The sequence below is a fragment of the Taeniopygia guttata genome, chromosome 1 (genome assembly GCF_048771995.1).
Source record: "Taeniopygia guttata chromosome 1, bTaeGut7.mat, whole genome shotgun sequence".
NCBI lineage: Eukaryota > Metazoa > Chordata > Aves > Passeriformes > Estrildidae > Taeniopygia > Taeniopygia guttata.
In genome coordinates this window covers 74,935,173-74,962,785 of record NC_133024.1, presented here as the reverse complement: position 1 = coordinate 74,962,785, position 27,613 = coordinate 74,935,173, and the positions used below count along the sequence as shown (strand labels likewise).

The 27,613-nt window shown below is 38.7% G+C and overlaps 1 protein-coding gene across 1 annotated transcript; it reads right to left on the bottom strand.

Moving 5' to 3' along the window:
- Window positions 1-2,456: 2,456 nt before the first annotated feature.
- On the bottom strand, window positions 2,457-27,505 carry GPR180 (G protein-coupled receptor 180). Its single transcript, XM_002196884.7, has 9 exons — window positions 27,311-27,505; window positions 24,838-24,996; window positions 21,634-21,828; window positions 18,107-18,287; window positions 17,853-17,902; window positions 14,144-14,301; window positions 7,792-7,983; window positions 7,369-7,446; window positions 2,457-5,717 (listed from the first exon to the last, which is right to left on the bottom strand). Exons 1-9 carry the CDS (start codon window positions 27,453-27,455, stop codon window positions 5,559-5,561), a joined length of 1,317 nt encoding a protein of 438 aa, XP_002196920.2. The 5' UTR covers window positions 27,456-27,505; the 3' UTR covers window positions 2,457-5,558.
- Between the last annotated feature and the right edge of the window lie 108 nt (window positions 27,506-27,613).

Genomic DNA, 27,613 nt, shown 5'->3' with positions numbered 1-27,613 from the left:
CCATTTGTTTTGTATGCTGTAAACTTTGGAAAACATGTTTCAGCCTGAAGTGAATTTTCATAGGTAATAGGTTACATAGAAGTCTTATGTAAATTTTGATCTCTTCTTAACAACTCCAATGTTCATTTTATAAAATTTGATTTGAAAATAATGCCATTGTTTTAAAAGAGGCTGGAAGGGTGAGAAACTAAGCAAAAAAAAGTATACACTAACAAGGTGCACATACACTCATTCAGCTGTGGCTACTGTATTAGAGAAGGAGAGATTACTGAGATACCTTGTTTTCAGATTCAAGGAATTCAATTTTTGGAGTGAGTCGTTGCAGGAGCATTAGAAGCCAAACTCACTCACCAGGCTGGAGAAACTCAGGAGCACTTGACTACAGGGTGAGACAGATCCTCCCCATCCCACCAGAGCCCCCTGAAGTCACGCATCTCAGCCGATGAACCAGCCGAGAGATAAGGGCAACCTTCCAGAGAACCCGCTGCTGGAAACCTTTGCTCTTTGGGTTGCAGATGTTCAGATTAAGTCTCTCCTTACCCACAGGCAGACCTTGTGAAAAGCCATGTGACGTCCTTGGTTGCCTTCTACCTCAGTGTTACCATCTGTTGAAAAAAATGGCACCCACTCCAGTCGTGTCTGTTTTCATGGTTTTTCTCTCAAAAAACTTCCTCAAACTGGGGGCTGCTCGTGACGCCTTCCAGCTCCTTTTTAAGGCTGCAAAGGCACAACTTTAATTCAAGTCAAAATACTTCAAAGCAGCTGAACAGTTTTCCCCTTGCTGGAACCCCCTGCCGCTAATGACACACTCCTGTTGAAAGACAGTGGTTGAGAGCAGGGACACTCCAACCCTCAGCATGCAAAACGCAGCAGAAGACCTAGAGAAGAGAGAGATGGGGAATTAAAAGGCTGACAGCTTGTAAAAGGCTGACCAACCTTGCAGCTGGCCTTCTAAAGGGGTTCTGGCCTCTCTTCAATGTGCTTTTCCGACCCCCTCCCCAGCAGCGCCACCAGCATTCAACATAATTTGTTGAACCTGGTTTGGTGAGCTGAAACTGAGAACTAAATTGTTTTTTGTTTGGCTGCTGTGAAAGGACGATTTTTTTACCAGTTTAACTCCTCGACTCCTCACTCAAACTGCAAGGTGACAACCAGTGTCAGTTCAAGGGAAGCGAGAGCGGTGTGTAGCTAGGGGAACAGGGACACTATTTTTGACAGCTCACAGCCCAAATTAGCTACAATATCAAACCACACCCTCAGGTCTCTGATGGCTATGGAGACTAGAAAGACAGCACAGAGGGCAAAGGAGAGACAGGAAAAGCGCGCAATCAAAACAGGCCAGGGATAAAGAGAATACACACATACTACATGCAAAGCAGGGGCTGGACTGTGAGTGTTGATCGTGGGAACAGATGGAGAGATAGAGAGAGAAATGACACCCATTACACTCAAAATCATATGTATGAGGGGGGGAGAGGGGAGGGCAGAGAGAGAGCACAGTGGGAGAGAGAGTTCACAAGCCAGGAAATAGATTTGCAGAAAATAATGGTTTAAGGAAAACTGGAATCGGAACTTAGCATTCACTGGAAAATCATAGCCTGGTCAGATCAGTGCAGTTAGAAAAGAAGGATCCTTTGAAAACAGGCTTAATAGTTTCTATTTTCATGTTCAACATTTGCAAGGAGAACCTGCTCTTTGTATGTTGCATAGTCACATAAAGAGTTAAAAGGTACAGCCTAACATCAGCATTGACCAGTCCCATAAACATTTATTCTATCAATTAGAGGCAGAAGATTGCACAGAATAAACTAAAACCAAATCAAATAAAGCATTCTTCCAGTACTGTAGAGGACTTAGATGCAAACAAAAGGATCTTGATACTTCCACAGCTTTCCACTGGCACAGGAACCAGAAAAAATATTCATTTAGATCTGGCTATAAACGTTTATCTTGTGTGGGAGGTCTTAGTATTGTAATATGTAATAGAACCTTGGTATTTTTCCAATCAAGTCTTTCCACTTCCATTTACATATATTTAATTGTAAATATTCATTTTCCTACCTGAAGCACTTTAAATAAATATACAATAAACACAGTCTACATGGAAGGGGAGTGAATAGCTGAGGAGACTTATGATGAGCCCCAGAACTGCTCCAGCCTCGACATCACTGGTGAGGAGCAATGCAGGACGATCCCTCCTGAGAGCTTGTGGGGGGTCTTGTAGATCGAGTCGGTGATCTCACCCTTTTGTCTACTGCACTGGGGTCCTCCCTCCCAGCCAGTAAATCATAGCTGACACAAACTGGCATCTACACCAGCAGAAACAGTGATGGCTGACCAAGTGATGCCCTCTTACACATCACCGAGAAGTGGATTTCTTCAGAGCGCAACCAACTTCAGTTTACAGTCTTGTCAATACACACTCCTATTTTGCAAGCACTGAAAGACACAGTCCATAGAATGAGCAGACACAGTAACCCCATCTTTATTTAAAACAGAACTGCATAACGCAAAGAAACTCTCAGGTGAGATGTCCTCTGACCTCGACAGTGCTGCTCACCATGGTCAGCATGGGCAGTGCTGCCCTCAGGGGGACCCTGCTTTGGCCCATGCAGCAGTGAGGTGTCAGGGAGCTGCTGAAGCTCTCCCCAAACATTCCTCAGGTGCATGGCAGCTTTCAGCAAGCACAAACCCATGCCTCGTACAGATGGGGGCTATGGGGGCACTGGAGGAGCGCTTTTGTCCACTGCTGTCACCTCATGCAGTCCTGATGTAGGGCACAGCACCAGCTGATGCATACAAAAGCCCCAGTGTGTGACAGAAAATGAGTATCTTTTTTTTTTTTTTTGGGTGACAGCACATTTTAGAAGTACAGTTTTCAAGTTGGGATACAGATTGAGGACAACTGGAAGAAGGCTGGAAGCTATTTTTTTAAGATGAAGTTAGAAAATCAAATTGATAGAATGGGTAACAGTGTGGATAAGCATGAAAAAAGCAAGGTCTTATCAGCTGTTCTCCCAGGAGATGCAAGCTAGAAAGAAGAGAGACTTTTACACACTTGAACCACTCCTCTGGCATGATCAGAAGCCGTAAGTTACAACGCAGAGTACAGGTGAAGTATGAGACTTTGTCCATTAGTCATACTTGAAGATTTCCCACTTCCCCAAGATATCCTGCACCAAATTAACTGAATATTACTGCAGTCATAGTGATATACTGCTACAGGACCTCACTTTGACATACTGTTTTATTAGCTAATAACACCAAACTGGTGAGCACTGCTTATCTGCTAAGAGACCCTTTGTACTACTTTGCATGAAAAAGTGATACTTCATTGCTACAGTACATTAATAGCAAAATTAAAATTTATTTCCAAGTAACTGGATCCAATGCCAAACTAAGAAACTAATGTTACCTGTTGACTTATGGGGCAATGTGGGAAAGATGCAAAAGGCAACACCTTATGTTTCATGCTTGCCCTAATGAACCATGATTTGTTGTGGGGTGTATCTATAAAGTGAAAATAAGGTAAATGGTATCATAATACTGACCAAGTCAAGTCAGAAGAACTACAGGAAGTAAGACAGTACTTCTGGAGAACAAAACAAATGGAGTGCCTCTTCTGAAAGTCACATAGAATTTTTTTTGCATAGATTAAAACTTTTATCATAATGGATCATAAACCGTAAAGCAGTACTTGTGCCTATCAGAAAATTCTATTTTATGTGTGAATTTGAAGTCTTATACATGAGGACAGATTGAACTCTTTTACTACATTATTGGAGACTTATCATAACCAGAATGCTTTTTTTCTTGAGAAGATGAAAAGTACAGAGATAAGCAAGGAAATAAAGACTTAAGTTTTAACCAATAATATTTTTATGTGGTTATCAGAGGAATGTAATAATTAATCTTTTAATCATTCTAAATATGGTGTGAAATCATAATATCTCATCTTTTCTAGCCTCAACCTGCCATTCTTGATCTGAATTACAAACAATAAGAAAGGAGATGATTTAATGAGCAACTTTGTCATGTTGCCATTTTGCCTTAGTCAAAGGCAAATATCTAGTTTTGCCTCTAAACTAAAATGGAACAGACTTATGTTTCAACTACGCTCACAACTGAGGCAGATAAATGGAAAACTTAGGGCAATTTTAAAGCTAGAACCAGTGTCTTCACATTTTCACAGAGACATAATCAAATACACACTGTTAGGAAGAAACCAACAATGATTTACTAGAAAATAAAATCATTTTGTGAAGAAACACACATGTATGAAGTTTAAACAAAGCTAAATCCAAAATGAAAAATTTCACTCACAATAGCAATAGGTATGCTCTTATTATGAAAGAAAAAAACTGTCAGCATGATTTAATCATACTCTATAAATAGGCACTTCAATAAAGTATATATTTACACTGGCTTTCTGGATGCTAGGGCATCACAAAGTAGAATGGCTTTATTACAATGGATGGAAGATGGCAACTACTTAGAACCCAGTGCCAACATGGATTATAACAAATCCAGTGAGTATTTTGTTTTTCAATTATTCATAGAAAATTTAATCCTGATTAAGTATCCTTGGGCAGGAATTCATGGGTAGTTGATGACTGAAACCAACATTTATTTGAAATGCTTCTGTTAATTTAATCTGTGTATATGGCTTAATTATGATTGAATCCTCAATGTAACAGAAATGAATTATATCAGGATTAAAATTCTAGTACCACATCACCCATTCCATTTTCTTTGCCTTTTTTTTCCTCCTTTAAAAGATGCAAGGCTGCTGTTTTAATTACCTTCATGTTGCTATGTACTCCAAGCCTCAAAAACTGTTCAAACCTTGGTTACTAGATGAAATTTTTAGTTACATTTTCTTTTTTTTTTTTAAAAAAGGAAGACGTAAACCCTATTTACATTCCCATTAGGATTTTAACCAGTATGAACATTAGATGCAAAAAAAGGCTTTTCTTTTATACTCATGATAAAGGAAAGTTTCTTGCAGACAGTTGTGAACATTTTACATATGTTTTCTAGATGATTCTCCCTTCTTTCTTTCCCCATCTTCTACACTGCAATGCATTTTCTACACTAAAATGCATTTTCTCTAAAGCATAAAAATACAAAACCCCTTTTAGTCATCGTTATGCATCACACCAGTTTCACAACTGTCCTATTTAAAACTTGTTTGAGCATGTAGATGTTTTAAGAATTCCATTTTATAAGACCTTCAAACCTGGTATTGACACAAAGTAATGGCATTTTTGGTGTCCGTGAATGGGAGAGAAAAGATTCATTGTACTCTTCTGTGATACAGCTCAGCACCACTTGTTAAAGAGTATCTATAAAACTCTTCAAATTATGGATTTTTACACTCCACAATATTTTTAACACATTAATCTAGAAATCTTGTCAGACTAAAGGTCTGTGAAGTGCTTTGATATTATCACTCAGTTTTCCAGTGAAACCAATGTATCATACACTTGTGACAAAAATATCTGTATATTCAAGTCATTATTGCACATTTATTACATAATGTATTCTTCCTAAACATCTCAGAAGTGATGTCGATTTTTATGTCCAGAGGATATTGTTAGTGGCAATGTCACTGATGACAGTGATGATACTTCCCAATATAGACTATGAGATAGAAAAAGTCTGTAGAGGATAACCATGGAGATGCACTGACAGAGGATAACACCTATGGTAATAATCTAGAGACAAAAAAAAAGAGAGAAAGAAATAGTAAGTGAAAAAAAACCCTCTCACTAAACAAGCCACAATAAATTTCTATCAGCATGAGTGCTTGAGGTTTAACTTTAAACCATTTAATACTGCTGCAGTTACAAAAGATTTGAACATGCATTTTAAGTTCAGGAATCAGACTCACACACCTGGGCGTTTTTAAATCAGTAGATAGCCCTGGGCAAGTCACATAACCCTTCTGGCAGTCTCTGTTCTGGGGAATTTCAGACTTGCAATTCACCACCCATGCAGTTTCACAAGCAGAGGTGATGTTTAGATATTCTATTCTTACAACAAACAGAGTGGGGGAAAAAAAAAAAAAAGCTTCGAAACACTGCACTAGCACAATCACAGAGCCGATTTATCAATTTCACTTAGCAAGATCTCTTTCAGTTCAAGTCTCTTCATCTGCAAAAGCTGTGTAAGGCTGTATTTATTGAATGCCTAAAGGTGTAGCTTGTTTCTGAGAAAGCACATGTCTTCAGTTTATGTATAGGCAGTCATTTGAAATATATGTTTTTCTTAAATAAGTACGGTATTTATTGATTGTGCATTTTATTGTATTGAGGTGCATTTGAAGAAGCAAATACGGCTGAATTATCATAGTGTATGAATATAATGGTTAAAGTTGCTCAAATGCAAGAGCAGAGTAATTGTAGTGTTCCTTTAGTAACCTTAAAATACTGCAAAAATACTACTTTACTGATCCTACCTCTAGAGACTGTCCTCCTGCCCTGAGGATGTTTTCATCAAGCAAAACAAAAAGTCTCTTCATTAGTAACTCTAGAGGAATCAATTTTTTTCCGCCTAGATTTCCATTTTTTTTGTTGTAAATCAAACACAGAATTTAATTATTATTTATATATAATAAAACTTTTTTTTTCCCCTTACATATCCTCTACACAAATAAAAGCTCATTTTCTGAATATATTTGCATACAAATGGACAGATGTTATAAGCATAAAGAAAAGAAGCAAACCCTATGCTGGAATGAGGTAGTCAATCACATGAGAATAGTGGTGCACTTCATCTGAACATAGCAGGCTGCACACACAGAGTTCTCCAGTTCCCAATATGTTTAAGCAACCAAGAAACTCAGTGAGTCCACCTTTGTTTTTAACTGTTTAGAGCTTAGAAACCAAACAACATATTTGGACAGACTTCTTGATCTAAAGAATACAGTTCAGCTACAGGTTCCCTGACCTATTTAGCCACATGAAGCTTTTAAAGGATGAAGACTAAAAAGCAAACAACAACAAAAAAATCCACTGATTTATCTTTCTACTCCCTTTGTTAAAAGAATCTCCAAGGTGTTTTTAATTAAAAGCAAACAAGCAAACAATAAAACAAAACACCCCCTCCACATTTTCCTTTGACTTAACAATCTCCCCCTCTCCCTCCCTTAACCTAGAAATGACTACCTTTAGATGATTCGAGCCCTGTGTGCCTTTGTAAAATATGACTCACATTAGCATCAATGAGAGCTGTGTGACTAAGACTTTTCAAGTTGCTTTGGGGTCATAGGATTAACAGCCTAAGAGCATGAGTTTGCTAACAAACATTAAACATGAAGAACAACTACTATTCAAATTTCATCTCTTTTATCTTGCCTGTACATACCTTTTCTCTTTGATATTCTCTGAATATTACAGTGATGGTTGCAAGACATGGGTGGCACAGAAACCAGAGAATGCAGGCCTAAAAAAGAAGATGAGTGTAAGTTGTAAAATGACTACATGCCAGCTTAGAAGAAAGAGATGACAGTTACAAGAACTACATTTACATTTCTGTCTATTTTATGAACCCATTGTTTAATTTTCAATCAACATAACGAAAACCACACAATGAAAGGTGGGATTTCTATTTTAAAAAGCTCTATACTGCTTGTCAAATTAAAATGCCTACTTCAGAGTATGATGACAGGGTGCAATGTAATCAAATCAGACACTAACTTTCTATGGAAAGTGTTTAGTGCTTCAGTCAACTGCACACCATGATTATATTTACAGACAAAAGGATCAGTTTGCTTGATGTAACCCATACTTTGGCAAAGGTGATGTAGAACTCCCTTTTCAGTGTGCTTCTCTCCACTGTGATAATCTGGTACAGCCCAGCAGCCAGGGACAGAGCTAGGCAGACTCTGAGGCCAATGAGCAGCCCGCTCGCCAAGCCATGGTGCGAATGGTAGCTGTGGTGATTTGTATCTTCAAACTGCTCCCAAATTAACAAAATGCTCTGAAAAAGAACAACAGCAAAGTGCATTTAGAGTAAACCAGGTTACATTAACTCTCAACTGACCTTCCCATCACAGACTAAGTTATTTGGTAATGCTCCACTCTACTTGTTAGGGACTGCCATGCTAAGCAAAAAAACCCCAACAAACCCTAGTCAGAAATGTTTTTTCTGTGACCTATTACTTCAACTGCAACTGGGAGAAACAGAGTCTCACTTTTTGGATTCTGTAACTTTTAAAAAGCGTGACAAGTTAAAGTTTACTATCATTTGGATAGAGGGAATGTAGCACCTTAGAAAAAAATCTGAAATAATCACCTGCACACTCGTCCTACTCTGCAGAAAGACCACTGAAATGATTTCACAGAGCTACAGGGAGGTGTCTCCTTTCACTTGTGATCCACAACCTGTAAAGCTTGTTTCAAAGGCAGGCGACTACGCCTTTTCTTTCAAAATCCTAACAGGATTCACTTTTCTTTTCAAAGATGGGGAAGTAAGAGGGTGGTGCTGCTGCCCCTTTTATACAATAGCCTTAAGGCTCAAGCATTCACCCAGGTTGAACTTGGATCTCCCACAATTCCCTTCTTTGCCTAAAGGAGATCCAATTCACATCTCCCACCTCCTTGGAGAGTGCTGCAACTGCCAGGCTATAGGGTGTTCTTGGGTGGGCCACTCTCCACCCCTTCCATTGAAGCTGTGCCATTGTGGAGAAAAGAATTCAGCATCAGCTAGGTCAGAAACTGTGAGCGAGCCTGACTCTGCAAACACCTGGCTCAGAAGCCTCCTAGGGTCTAGGAAAGGGAGTGTCACAGGCTCCAAATGCCATTCCAACATCTGGCCAAGCACTTAAGCCAACAGATAACTACATAAAAGATAGCAACCCCCTCCTTAACTCCCAGCATTGTATCCATCTGCTGTGGAATCCAACTTTCTGGGAGCACTGTGAGAAACAATACTGATATTCTCCAAGGAAGAACAAACAAACAAGCAGCTAGTTTCTGAATCTTAGTTGCAAAGAGGGCAGGCGCCAACCAGTTGCATAAAAAAATGTGTCTTGCTGAAGAACATATTTTAAAGACTTTGGGAATGCTAACATTATAAATTAGAATACACAAAGTTTAGACTCTCAGAGCATCATGTAGCAGCTGAATGGCATTTTAGAACTTGAATATACACTGGAATCCAGTCCACCTACTGTACATATCTAACTTGCACTGAGGCTTCAGGTGCCTAATAAAGCAGGTTCCCTAAAGAAAGGTAGGCAAATTTGATGAATGAAGTAACTCTGAAGGTCTTCAGAAGCAGACATTGTATGGCTCAATTTAAAAATATAAATTAGTCAGATTCCTTTCTGAACACATTCAAAGGCTTTCTCACTACATAAAGACAAAAAGGTTACTAATATTAACTCTTTAAAAAATGTGTAATCCACCTGTGCCTTCCAAAGGTGGGTGGCCTTGAGTCTCAAGAGTTGAGTATTAGAATAATTTGTGCTTAGAATATCCTCAGAGTACTCTCCTGCTTCCTCCCTCCCTTACCTAAGGGGGACATAGACCTGTCATTTCCCAGCTGCTCTCACTTCAGTCACTCCTGAACCACCTGGATGGAAAATGGAACGATGGGAGAGGGACAGATGTAAAGCATGCAGGTTTTCAACATCACTGATTACTAGCACACAATCTGACCAACAGGCTTCGAATGTTCTCACCATAATGCTCAGAAAAAAAGTAATTTCAAGCAAACATCTTCAAATGATCGGGTAACTTGACTGAGAATTCTGTCAAAGATTAAGACTGAAGTAAGACTAAACTGCTCCTGAATTCCTGAGATATAGCACAGTGTTTGGTAACATTGTGTCTACAGCACTAGTTTTGGCATGAAATTGATGAGTTCCTATCACAGAAGTTATTTCAGTCCAGCTAGAACATGTTTAGACAATGAACAACGGTTCTACCAGTTACAGAATCACGGCAGTCTTGTGAGCATTTTCCCTTTTGATATTTACATTTGAGAAAAGCCAAATTATTGAACTTCCCTGGACTGTACATATTCTGCTTGAGAAAATAAAAGACTCCCTGAACTTATGTATAGAATCTTCCTGACCTGAGTGTCTGCAGAGAAGCCATACAGGCTGATGGAGACAGAACTGATACTACTCAAAGAAGTATCCTACCTTATGCACTTTTATGGAACCTACCTTGCCTTAAAACCCAGAGCTCATGAAGGTCTGAATTTTCCTTAGTCTACACTAAGAGTAACAGCAAAGAAAAAAGACACTTTCATGGGAAGATGACAAAGAACTGGCTGGAGTAAAGGGACCATGAGAACAAAGCCCAAATCCTCACAGGATAATAGTGTCTGACAGCAGAATGTGTTCTGGACAAGCCCTTTAAAGAGCGTAAACAACACAACATCAGTTGATCAAAGGCTCTGTATGGTGACAGGAATGTGAGATCACAGAAGTCTAGTTTCCTTCAGCTTCATTAGATTATTCCAAAATAAGGCAGAGTGTCAGTGCAACACAGTGTAAACTTGGACAAAGTAAATGTATCATTGCCCTTTCTATGACCTGGGGCTGTTCTCACCTGGGAAAAGCAGGATCCTATAGAAAACTGTGCTATCAAGTGTTTCTAGGTAAAAATGGATTAGACAATCTGTTTTCAGTGAAGAAAAACCTTCATAGGCAAGCATGATGTTGAAGTTAAAATCTCTTAAGTTGTGAAATATTAAAAAAGAATAACAATTTGAGAAATCAAGGTCAAGGAACCCTGAAGTCCCTTACCTTGACCACAGAAAGGCAAGTATCAGCTCACTTAGCTGCAATATCAGGAACAAACTTAAAAACACCCGACATCAACATGCTGCAGTAGACATGAGAGTAGAGCAGACAGAGACATTTTTGTTGGCAGCGAGCAGAATTATGTTTGAGCTCTGAGAAGAAATTGGGGGGGACAATTCTAATTGTTATTCAGAAGAACAACCGTGCTTAGGCTGTAGACAAAAGAACTGCATGAGAGAGGAAGCTAAAGAGCTGACTCACACTGTGCTATGTCCAACATTAAAGTCTCTGCTTCTTCATAAGATGAAACAGAATGCTCATCTCCTTGTTTACAAAATACACTGTTCAAAATGCCTGACTTTACCTATATATAATCCTGACCTATCCTGGCTCACGGGGGACACCAACCACTGTCCAGTACTGGCCTTCCTCTTCAAATACTAGAGGAATGATGGCCATGAATATCATCCTGATGTTCCAGACATACAAGCAGAACCTCCACATCCATATGAAGAAGAACCAGACACTCTTCCTTTATGTCATGAGAAAACAATTATGGTAGAACTCCTCCTTCCCTTCACAATGCTAACATTGACTTTATGACAAGCCAAGATAACGTATCAATCTCCAGCAAAGACAGGTTCTCATGGGACAGATCACCCCTGACAGGTAAGGGGAAGGGGGAAGCAACAGGGAAATTAGAAGGAGTAGCAAGGCAAACTAGCTGTTTCCAACCATATCTACAACTCGGCTATCTGATGTCACGCAATGCAGCGCAGCAAAAAATGGTTTAGATCTAAGGTCAGAGGAAGAGCTCATTCTGAGCACACCTAAGAACCCCTGTGTAGGGTGATGTCTAATGCAGTAAGATTCTATGCCATTTTGATCAGCTTCAGAGCAATCAGCTATCTTACCAGAATCACTGCCTGCAGTCTGGTCAGCCCTGAGGGCTGAAACAGCTCAGGTCTATATGACGGGGGAAGGGCCTGCCATCAATAAAGTTCTGTACAATGTTTGTGCCTCAGCAGCAGAAAGCGGAAATTTTTAATGAATGCCAGTGCCCGGGAATCTTTTGTTCTGTGGCTGAAATAAAGAACAAGTTAAGGCAAAGGGAGATGCTAAACAGCAGACTTGTCCCTCCCTTGAGATGTTACCTCTTTGCAGCTGCAAAGACCACAAGACATTTGCTGACTAGGAGACTGTGTCCACCCGACACTGAAGGCAACCCATAAACATAGCGCAGGAAATTGCTAGTGCTTCTGAAAGAACAAAAATAAAAAGTCCATAGCATCACAACCAAGAGGAGAAAAAACCCTGAAAATCTGCTGAACTAGTAGCAGGCAAACAGGCTCAGATAGCTTGCTAGTCAAAACTGCATTTAAGTTGAAGAATAACATGTTTTCTCAGGCTGTTCACTTTCTTGACTTCCCTGAAGATGAGGACAGGTATGGGAGAATGTCAATAAAACTAACATGGTGCAAACTCTATCTGCTGCAATAGGTTAATGCACATAGTTTCCAGTAGCCTCCACCAAGTCCTCAGAACATCTGATTATCCACATGAAGTTTGTCCAATCTCTCGCACAAGAGGAAGCTGGTTCTCCCATAGAATCTCTGGGAAAGATCAGAGCAGGAAGAAGGTCATTCTACATTTTTAGCCATTAAATGGGCCTACTGAGTGTTTATAGCAGGTCAAACATCCATGTCAATCTGGACAGACCAGTGAAAAACTGTCTAAATCCTGTTTCCCTGAGCCCAACAGCTGCACTCTGTAATAAGAACAAATCTAGCAGGAGGTGTATTTTGTATAAAATGAACCATGAGATGGAAAATATCTTCTCCAGAAGGGATACTCTAGGTGCAAGGGAAATTTTGCTGGAGACAGTAGACACTGATATGGGGGTGCAAAACCACTCAGGCATGACATATTCCAATATCCATACAAGACTCCTGCCGAACCTGACACTCCCAATGGTACCAGGAGGAGATGTGGTAGAGCTCTGCCTTACTGGTGAAAAGTAAGATAGACAACTGTGTGCAAATGCAGCTCCAATGCTGCTCCAAGAACCTAAAGATGAGTAATAGACCAATCTTGGGGGAAGCAGCTCATATGTGTGATGCCTGCCCCACTTTTACCATAAGTAACAACCAAAATAAGATCAAGCTGATTATACTGAATGACTTTTCTATGTATAGTAAAAGGAAACAACAATGAAAAAGTTTCCAGTCTCAAGAAGCTGAGTATTAACACACCCATACATATGCACAAGTGCAGAGGCATGAATGAAATGAAATCTTTAGAAGTCTTCTTTACTACCAGCATGTAAAATTTCTGGTACTGGACAGGTTCATTCCATCTTATTTTGACACCCATCTTTAAATTTCAACAGTCACGCTGACCTTAACAGCCTTTGGATTATATTCTTAATTAGCAAGAAATGCCAGCTCCCAGCTATTCTTAATGTTCTAGAAGTCCACTTATTTAGTTTAGAAGCAGCACTAATTACAGATACTACCTAAATGGCACAAAAGTCTTCAGTATAATCTCTTCCTCATTACTGTCTCCAGTTTCTCCCTGTTCTTCTCTTTCTCAATGGTTTTCAGATTCTCGTCTTTATGATGTGATTTAAAGAAATTTGTTTACAAAAGGCACCACCAGGGTTGAATGATTTCCATTACAATTTACTTTTAAGTTACTGGTTTACTTAACTTTCTAATTTATACTAATGGAAAATATTTGAATGAAATTATGTCAGACCATTTGTATATTTGCAAGACCAATCCTGCACATGAACCTTTCAAGAATTCCCTTCCTTACATTGATTGAAAGGACCATTAGACACTATTTGAGCGCTTCCAAAAGGAGGGCACTGATGATTTCCGTGTTTTCATGACAAAGACTTTGTCACAGCAGCTTTTCTTGTCTTTCCTCCCATGCTGCTGGTTGTCAACCTGCACAATGTAGTTCACAATGCCTCAGTAGTACTGATTACAACTATTTATAGGACCACATTACAAATCAGATCAATAAAATGACTGTGCAAAAATTTTTTTTTCTTTTTTTTTTTCAGTCTAGGTTGTTTCACTAATCTGGTTCACAGCATAATGCTACAAATTGGCACAATCAGGAGTTTGGGAAACTGTGGGAACTTCTTAAGTGGTTTTACTGCTAGACAAAAGCATACTGTGGAGCTACATCTTAAATTGTTAAAGTAGAAAGAAGGTGGTGTTACCTATTAGACGTACTGGGTGCACATTATGCTGAGGGCTGTTTTCGAGTTTTGATACTCCCTCCCTCACAAAATTAAAATATTGAAATTATTTGTTCTGTCATACTTAATAGCAGCTGTATACTTCAGTGTAAGAATGAATATGAAATACAAACCTGTGTAACAACAACTACTACAGCAATGCCGGTAGACGCTGGACTGGAATCCCACTGAAGAGGTCTGCCATGAGATTTCTTCATTCTGCCTATTGTCCAGCCCATACACAGACTCAACAATAAATACAGCATTTGTATCTGTGAGACTATGTCACACACTATTGAAAACAAAAGAAAAAGGAATAAAATTACAACAAAAATAAAGTTTTGGGTTTTTTCCTATATCAAAGAGAAAGGTTCTATATACCCGCAAACAAACAATGGATGCTTATGCCTCTGTATCACCTTTTAATTTTGATGATTTAGATTAGTTTAGGTTGCTTTGCCACAAAATGTGGTTATTTTGTGGAGTTTTCAGTGACCAAACTGATCACTATAAGCTTTCCTGCAGTTATGCTGCAGATCTGCAAGAACATGGGCACAGTGCCATGTCTTTCCAAATCCCACTCTTGTGTTCGAGTAGTCTGGGCTCAGGAGTCCGTCTGCATAAATAGACTTATAAATGCTAAATAACTAAAATCATATGTATGTTAATCATAGTGCAAATATGCAACATGTTGAAATGAACTCCCTTCTTCACTCTGAAGAACTTTTGTTCAAAAATCAGATAGTTACATTGTACTTTGAATTAATTGCACTTTGTCTTGAGGATACAGTAGCTTCCAGAAGCAAGCACAAATATTTAGGACAAATTCCACTCTGAGATACTTAAAGGGGAAAACATAATGAATAGCCCTAACACAAACTTCATTTAGATCAACAACTTGTCTGTATTTCATTTTATTAAATGCAAAGTACCTTTGCCTTATTTTGCTATGTCCATTTTTACCTCTGTTTGGGAACAATTAACACATATTCCATAAAGTTACATTCTTAATCAGTGTCTCAAACTTGTGTTTGAAGCTGCATCAGAATGAAGAAAACTTTAAGCTAGGATATATTAAAGCCTTTATTTGTAGGCTTGCTGCAGCACTACTGACAGTAGAAAACTCTGAAGATTTCTTTCTGGGTGATTGTTAGCTTTAGACCTGGTAAGTTTTTGAGTTAATGAAGAATTTTAAAGTTGGTGTTGGGATCTGACTCATTGTACTGGCATAGCAGATATGTAAAAGAAAAACAGATTCTTACACTATGTACATTGTAAATTTGGTTCAGAAACTAGAGATTGGGCACTACACAGCGATGTTTTCTTTTTTACTTCATTAATATTTTAGTTCATTTAAATTTGTTCCTTTTTTGTAATTTTCACTTATACCATCAGGTACCAGAATAATATTTCTATCACAAAAAAGCAAAGCTCTACTTTTATACAGCTGGACTGTATTAAAAAAGATAAATACCACATTTACTAAAATTATTGGCATAAGAAATGTTGCCACTGTACAGAACTTAATACAGACTCAAGGGGAGTGTGTCAAAAGAAGATCATCTAAAATATTTCCCTGACATCCAGCAATACTAGCAAAATAAAGAGTATAAATCAGACTTCAGAATGTATCTCCTGGGATATGCTTGGTATTCTCAGAGTTTACAAGCTTAAATGCTTCTTAATGTATTAAGACACCTTTGCTGTTTAAGATCTGTCAAGAGCTTTTAGTAAATACAAAATTGGTAATTCTTTAATAAAATCAACCAGCACTGATTTTGGGCAAAAAAATGATAACGGAATTATTTTCCAATGCTATCTTATTGAGAGACAGTACTCACTAGAAGAATTGTTACATGAAATAAAGGCATGTCAAACCAGTGTCACAAATCTATACTAGAAAAATGACTGAATAATTCTGGGTGTCCTAGGGAGCATTTTTTTTTTCTGTCGTTCCTTAAGATAAGCTGCCCTATAAGGTATAGCCAGACATCACCTCTCCATCATATCATGGATATAGGTACTGCTCTGCTTCAGTGTGGTAACAATTCAAGTGGATTCCCACATAAATTCGTCTAAGACAAAAATCCACAACCAGCTTTGATTTTTGACATCCTTATACTTTGCTAGAAAGGAACAAGGGTGAGAAAAATTTTAAAGATTACAACAATCCCCCAATATTCAAGGTCAGTGTAAAGTCACGTTACTGAGCTGATACCATAATTGTCTGATTTCATCACAATTCATCTTTTTTGACTATTCAACAGACATAATAATAGTCTTTGACTTTTCACATTTTATTCTTACCCAAAGTTAAGAGGACACCATTTGCAATGCTTCCAAGTGTGAGCATTATTTGTGTGATTCATGCGATTGGGTTAGGTGGTTAATTAGACTGAGGATCAGCTTTTTATACGTGGTAAAGACTAAATTATCCTAGGAAAATAATAACTGCTTGAGATGGTATCTGAACAGGTTTTTAGAAAGATATTCTGGCCACACTGCAATTAATAGAAATTTTAAAATTTATTTTTAACTCAGATTTCTGCTGCCATATAGGAAAAATCTTTTCCCTTTAAACTATACTACTTGCCATCAGCCATTATTCAGAACTGTAACTGCCACTGAAACTTTCACATTTCTATTACTTCTTCTGCTCTCGTACTGTTTTAGAAACCACCAACTTCAGAGACAGTAAGAAAGTAAAAACTTTCCTAGCTAAATTTAAGAAACTGAGCTACTGATTCAAAAATAATATTCACTATAATCTTATATAAATAGAAGTGGGCTTTTTGACTACAACACATATAAAGAAAATTTAACATGAAGCTATTTCTCTGAAATTCTGTCTGGATAGTTAACACTGGGGTGGAGTTATGACTACCTCCATATCCTCCATTTTATTTCATTTCATGAGATGAGAAGGAATGTTTAATTATACAGTTGCTGGAGTGGCTGCAAGGAGTTGCCAGCTCAAATGGTTAAAACAAGAAAGAGGCAATTATTGTGGTGCCAGGTGCCATCAAGAGGCTGGTAATTCCAACTGCAGCCTTCTAAATGAACTCTGCAAAGGGAACTGTGTCTCTGTATAGGCTGTTACTCCCCAACATTATCACACTATTGCAGTACTATTTTCTTGGGGTGCTTCAAGCCAGTCAAAAGGAAATGTATTTGGTTGGAATAAACCTCCAGTTCTTCAAATGTGAACTGCAGGAAAAAAAAAAAAACAAAAAACCAACAACCCTAAACTACCCAACAACAATGGAGAATGAAGAATGGAATGAGATTAGGTTAGTGCATTTTGGAAAGGTAAGCTACAGGAGTTTAGTTCCAGTGAGAACTTGGAATATCTATACAGAGTGGAGAAAAATGCTTTGTTAGCACCAAACCTTCACATAAGCACTTTTTGCACAATGCTAATTATAAAATTTGTGCTGTAAAATACTTTTCCATTTAATAATTGTTAAATTAGGCAGTGAAATGACAAATTCTAAAAAATATGATTAAGTTTCCTAAAAAGCTTGGCTTTCTAGATCTGACTCCACACAACTCTTCAATGTACTGAAAGACCTGCTCAGTTGATATTCATGTCTTTGTGTTCATAGCAAGGAATCTAGAGACAAAAAAATCCTTTGAAAAATCCTAAACATCATAGATGTGCAACTCCAAATACAGTTATTGTAAACACACAGAACATTTTTTTTCTGGAGGAGTAACTTTTAGTATTTATATTAAAAATCAAATTATGTGATCCAGTATCTCAGTATAGTCCAGCAACAGCATTTGCTAATGTATTATACAGATTCATGGGTAAAATATGTAAGAAACAGGGGACAGACTCACATTCTGCCAGACTTCCCATAAAAGGAGCTCCTATCCCATCTCTAGAATAACTGAAAAAAGAACAAAAAGATTGTATTTTTAAGTGGGTGTGTCTTAAATAGGTGTTCTCTCTCACAAGGACATTTAGGTAATGATGCAGTTCAAAAGTCAGTCTTATATTTTGCCACAATCCCTCCAGGCAAATCATGTACTGATCTTTACAACACATTGTTCTTCAAGTTTAAAGACTGAAAGGAGAAAAGGAACAAAGGTACCTTGAGAAATGCAGGTAGTTGGCAAAAGCTGAACCAGCCTGCAACAGTAATGCAATTGTCAACACCTTTAATACACCATGCATAGGTCCACGCTTCCTAATTGTTTGCCACAGGGATTGTGCATATATGCAAGCAGTTATGAAGTATACTAGGACAAGCAGGAAAAAGAATTCATGTAATCCTGTGGAAAAAAAAATATACAGCTTAGTTTTACAAAGAAATGTTGCTACTAGGAGCAAATAAAAAAAACCCCAGTACAATCATTATAATCTTTGAGATTAATACAACCATTGGGAAATACTTAGCAATTGTTACCTGAAAGTGGTAGTACACATAAAAGATCTAAATCTCAGTCAATTCTATCCAAGAAAATCGGTGAATTTTATCAAATAACTGATTATTATTTAGTCTGATAAATAATTATTGTTTTTAATCAACAATACTTTTTCTGAGCAGAGGTTTGCAGCAATTACCAGACTGCTATAAAATGACACAGTTTCTTGATACACACAAAACAATTGTATCTCATTTGATTAGTAAGAAATATATTTATTAAAGGACTCATTTTTAGTTGTTTTTGCTTGTTTGTTTGATTCTGTAAAGGCACAATCCAAGGCAAGACAAACCCCAAACAGACTTCTATTTAATCTTTTTAACCACTGGGTGTCACTCTTCCTCCACATAAAGCAGTGTAAGAAGCGCAATTGATCAAGTCTGAAAACTTAGATACAGAAAAGTAGCACAGAAAACAGTAATTAGTTCTTAGCATGCCTTCTTTTGCACTTGTCTAAAAAAAAAAATCCCCAATTTTTTTAGATTATTTATAAAACAGAAATACTCTCATTTTCAGCCTAGTAGTAGTCTGGTAAAATGCTTCCCCTTAAGACCTGGATCCTGGAAATCTTTTCTATTGTCAGTAAGCTTTGAAACCCCATCAGAAGCTCCCAAAGGGTCAAAGCCAGTGAGAGATATAAGCAAAAACAGGTAAACAAACATTTCTCATAAAAAACTTGCATTCATTCTCCAACCTTCCCTGAATGTGGTGCCCATAGAATCAGATTTTAAAAAAAGCTTTTTCTCCAGCAGCAAAATAACTCCGATAAAAGATCCCAGCCAGCTCCCCCCAGAGACTGGGAAGAGCAAGTATACACATTTCAACATCTGAGCTGAAAAACATTAGAACTGGATGAGTTCTGAATAGTGACTGAAATTAAGCATTTTGAACATACACACAGGAAAATGGGAGAAAAAGAGCATAAAGTAATTAAGAGGATAAAAAATTCCAGGCCACTCTGCTTCTCTTGTACACCAATACATTAGCATGATTTATCAATGACAAATCTATCTATATGGTATAGATAAATCTGTCTTTCTGCTTCAAAAGATACCAACTGAAGTTTGCAAGGACTTTGTAGGTAAAAGTTATTTCTCACCATGATGAGTGAGAACTCTTGGAAAACTCTTTAGTAAAATCAACTAGCTTTTAACAAATACTAAGCATTTATGATAGAACACTCCTTCCAGCCATAGACAAGAGTGTAGATTATTGGCTTGAGACCAAAAGGGGTTAGGAAAAAGCTGCACTGTGAACCAGCTATAAAAAAAAATACAATTTTCAACCTGTCTTCTTTAAGTTGCCTGACTTTCAAGGAACCTAGCTGACCAAGTCAAATATTTGAAATATCTTACTTCAAAGCTCTTCAAAATGCTACCTGTTCAGCTGCCTTTAGAAATCCTGGATTCTACTGACACCATGTCTTCTACATAAGACCCCTACCATATAAAATATGATTACTTGCCAGGGAACAGAAGTCAGGCCCCTTCATCTCTGAAGGTAAATCTTAATCGCAAGGTGATAGCCTCAAGTGCTTTCTCATGCTTTCCTTATTATTAATTTAATTTTTGAGATGTCCTGTGCCACAGCCTAAAGTAACTAAAGTTAAAGAAGACCTAACTAAAACCGTCTGCAAGTATGTAATTTCTAGTCACCTGCATGAAATAAGCAAGAAATGAAGCTGGATTTTCTCTCTGATACCCTCTCATTCTACGTTTCTATGAAAAAATGGCAAAGATTATTTCCCAGAGATCCATTAAATTAAAAAAGAGAGAGAAAGACAGAGAGATGAAATGCTCCTCAGCTCTTTGAAAGGAGACCAGTGCATGTAGCTTCAGGATTCATGGCAACAATGCAGGTTTTAATTCTGAATTAACAGAGGTGTTCCTCTGCAACTCTGAAAGACATGGCATGTACAGTTCATCTTGCTTCCTATATGTTAGATCTAAATACATACATCTAGCACATTTACACACCTTCTTACTCAGCATATAAGCTGTTTGGAGTTCTGCTTCCCAGTGCTCAGTCTTCCTACAAAATTAATGCAGAGATGAGATGCCTCTGTAGGAGGTCTCTACATCAACTTTAGTGGGCCATAAGCTGCCACATAGCTGCTTTGCCCCTTGATTTAGCAATTACTCCTTTAGCTATTACTCCTCTTTGAGAGTAAGTAAATTAACCTAGAATTCACTTCTGAAGGCCAAATTCACCAAATAAAAACTGGCAAGTTTATAGAACTTAAGACGTTAAAGAGAGAGGTTAAGTCTGATTATGACCCTAGAAATACAGATTATTAATGTACTACTTTCTTGCAGATTCTGCTAAACATTCCAACAGATATTTTCTTCCTTTCAAAAACTAAGTTGCCTTTGTTCCCTCTATATTCTCTTGAGGTCATGAGCGACAGCAGGGCATTTGATTCCAAGCTCAGCAATTAGGCTCATCCTTGGTATATTCAAGTTCACTCTGTATAGGACTGTACAGACTAAGACTCTGTATAGATTAAGCTTACAGAGCCTTTCCCTCACAATAGACCCTGGTGAGTGACATGTTTATGAGGCCTCCCAGAGCAGTGATGCTACTCACTGCCACCAAGAATACATTAGGCTGGACTGTCCAAAGCATACAATTTTATGCAGGTGTTTCTTAATCTGATGTCTTGAGTTTTTCTTTGGATGTTTAAAGATTTAAAATTACATTTCTTATAATAACAATATCAGGCCAGACAATGTGACCAGCATGTGACTAAGACACTTATAATGATCCAAACACTGAACTGAAATTTTACTGGCAAAATGTTTTATCGTGCATGTACTCTTGTTGCACAGAATCAAGTTTCACACAATTAAGGAATTTCACTAATTAATTAAAATCAGGTATTAAGTTTATATTAAAGTGAACGATTACAATTTCAACATGCTCAAAATACCTATCAGCAAAGATTTTAACACTGACTTTCCCTGTGCACCTACACTTCTAGTTAGGCAAGTTTTGGAAAGTCAGTCTAGGAAAACGAAACTATTTTTCTGTGATGACAGAAAATGAACTCAAGTTTACTCCTTGTAAAAAAACAGAATATAAAATATAAGAGGCTCTGCTACCCATTCCCCATGCTCTTCCAAGCACAATAAGTACTGATTTGAGTAATCAGATCCTTAACTTACAAATCTAATTTTAAGAAAAAAAATCTTACCAGATTCCCCTGCGCTAAAGTGATCTAATGGATTCCCTTCTGCATCTGGGTTTAGTAAGACCATTTCAAACTGAATATCCTCGGATTCAGAATAATTCTCTTCGCAGGTAAACTTGTCTACATAAAACACATACCATGTTTCCGGATAAGGAATCTGGGACACTGTCAGATTTTGCTCTGTGTGGTTCACAGTCACTTTGGAAGAAAACAAAAAAAAAAACCAAAAACAGGAGTAAATACTTGATTAGCTTGGTTTTAGAAAATATATCTTTGAATGAAGATAAAACTTAAATCCACAGCATCATATACAGGTTATAAACTATACACAGTAGAAAACAGACTGAGTTTTGAAAACCATCCATAACACCAGAGACCAGACCTTCAACTTCAGCTTTTGTTTCTAGTAGGTGTGGGCAGGAGTTGGTGAGGACGCTGCATCCCACCTCCCAGCTCAGCTGGGAGGGCTCCCTCCTTCCAGAAGCCAGAAAGTGCAAACGATGTTCTTTGCTTAGCACATTTCCATCCTCCAGTTCTGAATTGACAGGATTAGCTATTCTGTACTACCCAACAGGTACTTCAGCATGAAAAATACCTTTGTGAAATTTATTTGACTTTGCTTTCAAAGAGGTTTAGAGCACCAAACAGAAACAGTTGCATGTGAGCTCAGTAAACAGCACCATGCATCCTTTAAAGGTGCAAATCAGTATTATTTCACAGGATCTTCTCCAAACTGTAACATACTGAATTTCAATTGACAGTAAAGATCTGAAACCATTGTGTAATCAAACTGCATATTTAAAATCAGATTACATTTAAAAACAACTACGTAAGATACTCATGTTTCATCTGCTTGCTATTTTACCACTATTTCTTGACTAAAAACAACAGTTAACAAAGCACAGTCTCTTAAAAACAAAGTCTTGATGCAAATAAAACCTGTGTCTATGTTTGGCTGAAACTGTAAGAAATGCAAGCATTGTAACATTGACTACTGAACTTGAGTGCTAATCAGCTCAAAAATTTCTCTTCAGGAGAAATAACAATAACAGAATAATTCACCTTAGTAGGTAAACATGACAAAGGCTAAGGATGAAGAAAAATTTCATTAAAAATCCACAAAACTTTTTTTTTTTTTGTGAAAGGCCTTTCTAAATAAGAGCTGCAAACATACAACCACATTTTCTCTAAATATTTTGTAGACAATATTTAGAACAAGTTTCTGACTTGAAGCCTACTTGTGAAAAACTTCAATGTAATTCAAATAAACGTGTTTCAACTACAAGAAGTTATTTTCCGTTCTTCTAAGGTATGAATTGAGCAACATTAGAATCCAGGAAGAATTAGGGTATGTGTCCTTGAAGCAACTGTCATGAGGTACAGATTTGGACGACACAAATCAATATTGCATATGGTGCTTAATCCAATGAAAGACAAACTGCAGCTGACAGGAGTGGCTTTATTCCCCATGTCACCTCTCAGCTGACTTCTGACACTGTTATTTGCACCACGAGTAAGGATCACACAGAGTGTGTTTAATCAGGTTCCTCTCAAATCTGTAAGCTGACTCAGAGGAAAAGCCAGTGATTTTGCCCAAGATCAGCAAAGAAATCCAACTCACCCTGTGGCCACACAACTCCTAACAGAGCAGAAAACAGTGAGTACACTGCTGGGACAAGTCAGGAAAGACAGACCAACTGTCAGTTATTCCAACAGTACTTTTGTGCAGCACTGATGAAGTGTAAGGAAATCACATCCCTACAAATGACATCTGTGTAAAGTTTCATTATGACAAATGTTACATGATCAATCTGTTACTGTTGGGATTCTGACAGCACAAAGGAAATGTATTTAAAAGAGAAGCTTAAGTCACTTAAAACACATTTGAATTAAGCTCCTAATGCTAATTTAATTTCTTAGAGGAAAATTTATGCTTTAAGTACCATTATTATAAACAAATGGTGCAAAAATTATTATTTCAGTCTGTTTGTCTTCTAGTTACATAACTCAATTCTTCAGTGTTTTACTGTTCTTTCACATTTAGATGGATACTCAAGCTTTATCCTGATTAGTTCATCTTTAATACTGTATTAAAAATTTTCTAACATGTTAGAAATTTTCTAACATGTTTCTAACATACATCGAAGCATGACAGATTTATGCTATCATGAGAATTTTATTTTTATTTTCTCTGCTTTGAAAAATGCCATTTCCATGAAACTGGAGAACAGGAACCCCCTGTGAGAAATGTTCCTTTGTAAACAAGAGACAAAAAATACAATCTAAATATTCTATACTGGTATAACTCTTAGCTCAAACATTAAAAACAACTGAATGTGAGATTCAGTAATAAATATCAGTTATAAAAGGTGAAATACCACTAAGTTATAATAGAGGAAAATTACAAAGTAAGGAAGCATGATGCAGATTAAGTTTTGCAGAGAATAAAGACTTATTATGAGGTAGTGAAAGAGTAGGTTTACAGGTACAAAATTACCCGTTTACTTTGTACTAGGGCTACACACTCCCACCTTACAAGCATTTGCTTCAGAAGTTTAGAGGCAACTGCAGCAGGTTCCATTCACTTTGCCTCTAGTTTGTTTTGCATTCTGCTGCAATGAAAGTCACAATTCAAACTATAGCAAGTCACAACTCAAGTCACAACTCAGACAAGTCAATCATCTGTCTCAAACATACAGATTCTTTAGTTCTTCAGTTTCTTAGTACAAGGGTATTCTTTGTAAATTCTCTCTCATACCAAAGAGAATCTATTTTATAGAAAATTTGAGATTAAAAAAAAAAAAAACCAAATAAAAAGAAAGACATTTACTCCAAGCAGAGCTAAAAAAAATATCTGTACTGAATGACTAAATGAAAATTTCAGCCAAATATGTACCCTGAGTTGTGAACAGTAAAAGCATGGACAGGAACTGGTCATAAAGTTTGGCTGTTTCCACTAAAGCCATTGTTTGTCATGGATTTAGTTTCCCAGCCACACATTAAATCATAACTTGCAAACAAATTCTTCTGAAGTTATACAAAGAAAGAAATTTTATATCCTTGTAGTATTTTTAATTGTAGAAGACCAAAGTCCTAGTTGATGCAAAGCCCATATTCACTGAAATGAATAGTCTAAACACACAGATAACTGAACAGAGTTCTAAATACACAATAAGTCTGTAAGGAGAAAAATATCCAGTAACTCACTTGTCAGCTGAGCTTTAGAGAACTTCTCTGTACAGCTGTGATCTTGGACACTGTTCTCCAGCTTCTGCCATTCCTGTCCTTGAAAGAGGTGAAGTCTAGCTGCTTTTGCCACAGCTACTGCTGTGTTCTTGATTCTGACGCACAGAAGAGCATGGTCACCTTGATATTTAAAAAACAAAATCAACTATTCTGTCTTGATGCCAGTTAAAAGCAAAAAGTGTGGCAGATTTCTCTTTTAAGTAGCTTCAATACAGCTTCACATTATCCTTAATTTTTTACCACTACTTCCTAATTAAAGTATTTATGGTCTTTCAGAAACAATTTCTATGTCTCTCATTAAGAAACCAGTGAATGTACAATTCTCTATGATGGTATTTAAACAAACCTTCACCACAGCCCATGTGTCATTAACCTTCTCTACTACAAACAACCTTCCCTCCCCCCTCTCTTTTAAAATAGACTTCCAGATAACATTTTTTCCCTTCCCCCCTCCCACCCCAAATTTTACTGTTTTCAAGTTGAAGACAGTCTCAATAACTTCTTCAAAGTCTAGTATTTTATGATCTCTGTGGCATGGCTCTGAGCATCACAGGGTACCTCTTAAGTCTAACACCAGAAGAGCTTATGTGAATGGACTTTCATGTTATGGATGGATTAGAGCTAAAACTCTTAATAACAGGTGATAGATTGATGACAAATTGATGCAAAGAAAATAAAACTTCAAAAGAGTTCTCTAATGTGCCAAGCTACCTGTGGAATCACAGAATGGCCTGGGTTGGAAGGGACTTGAAAGACAACCTAGTTTCCAACCCCCCTGCTGTGGACAGGGACACTTTCCTCTAGACCAGGCTGAACAAAGCCCCATCCAGCCCATCTTTAAACACTTCCAGGGATGGGCATTCACAACATTTCTAGGCAACCTGTTCCAGTGCTTCATCACTCTCACTGTAAATATTTTTTTTCCTAATATCTAATCTAAACCTACTTATTTGCAGTCTGAAACCTGACACTATAGACTGCATCTTGACACACTGAAATATTTTAGTCATTTTAGAACTAGCTCATTTGACAAAATTTATCTTGCTTGAGTAATTCCATACCCCTGAAACTTGTATTCATAATTTCTTTCATATATTGCCATAGACTTCTTTAACCTAGGAATATCCGAAATTAAAAGGTAGAATTTAGCGGAGAAGAAAAGTCAGTAAAATGTTATATGAACTACAGTTTAGCCAAGATGTTGAAATATTAACAGAAGGTTCTAAGGAAATCTTCACTGAGACCCAAAATAGTTACGGGTATTCAAGCAGAAAGATAAGTATTTCTATATGCAAATATGCAACATCAATTTAAAAATTATATCTGAACACCTATACCACTCACCTTCAATTTTGACAGTCTTTTCTCAGATTTAAAAAGTGTGTTTTTTCTTTCAGATCTATTTAGAGCACTTGTACAGTTAACTTCTAGGACAGTGCTAATTAACTGCTTTCAAGTCACTTCATAAGCTATCTCCACCCTATCTATCATTTCTCATTCAGTACTAGAAGGTCATGCTCCAACTCTGTTTTAGTTATGTCACGTTTTCCTGCTTCCCGTTAGATGTGGAAGCACTCTGCAGAACTGTTCTGCCATGAAGCTCAATGGGAAAGAAAAACAGCCTAAGCTACTGAAATGCTGAGCACACAGGAAAAGCACGCAGATCAGCACAGCCTTGCTGGACATGGCATTTGTCATGGTCACGCACAGCTCCTTCTGTTAAGTAAAACTTCTCTAGCAAGCCCTGCTAGGGCTCTCTTTCGGCAGGACAGTAGCCAGGAATTATTACTAAGTAATTACTGACTAACAGTCGGAAATTATTACTAACAAGCAGTTTTAAACACGGGAAAGAAAAGCCATTGGGAATAACCAGGTAAGAATTTGACATCCTGATGCGCGGCGTCACCACACAGCGACGTTAAAAGCACCGCTGCCATTTGGGGGCAGGAGCACCGCTGCCAAGGGGGAAGGAGCGGTGCGTGTCGCAGTGAGAGCGGCTCTGCTCCCCGGACACCCGTCCGGGAGTGCCGGCACGGGCTGCGGGACACAAGGGAGGCACAGCGCTGCCCCGCTCCGCCCCGCTCCGTCAGACACAGGGCGGCAGGCGCTGCTGCCCCGCCGCGCTCCGGCCACGTCCCGCGCTGGCCGCGATTCCCGGCCCCGCTCCCGCGCTGCCGGACAGCGGATCGGAGCTGTTGCACGTCCCGGCAGAGGAGAGAGAGGAGGAGGAAAAGAGGGAAGCAGAGCGCGAGGGAGAGCAGCAGGGAAGCACGGAGAGCTGCAGGGCTGAGCCCGCTCCCCACCCCGCGGCCCCTCCGGCCGCCACCGGTCCCCCCGCGCCACAACGGCTCCTGACAGCCGCCCCTTCCCTACGGCCCCGCTCCAGGACGGCACAGCCGCCGCTGCCCCGCTCTCCTGCCCTCGGGGCACCCACCGTGGAACTGGAAGCGCGCCACGGGCCGCCACGGCTCCCGGCGGGCGGCGGCGCTGGCGAAGCCGCCCCGCAGCGTCTTGCCCGCGGCGAGGCCCCAGCAGCAGCCGGCGGCGGCGCTGAGCAGCAGCAGGAGCCGCCACCGCATCCCCGGGAGCCACCGGGAGCCACCGGGAGCCACCGGGATCCTCCTACCCCGCCCGCCGGGCCCCCGCCGCGTCACGTGACGGCCCCCGCCGGGGTAGGCGCGAGCGGGAGGGCGGGAGCGCCGAGGAGCCAATGAGAGAGCGCGCCAGCCCCCGGGGG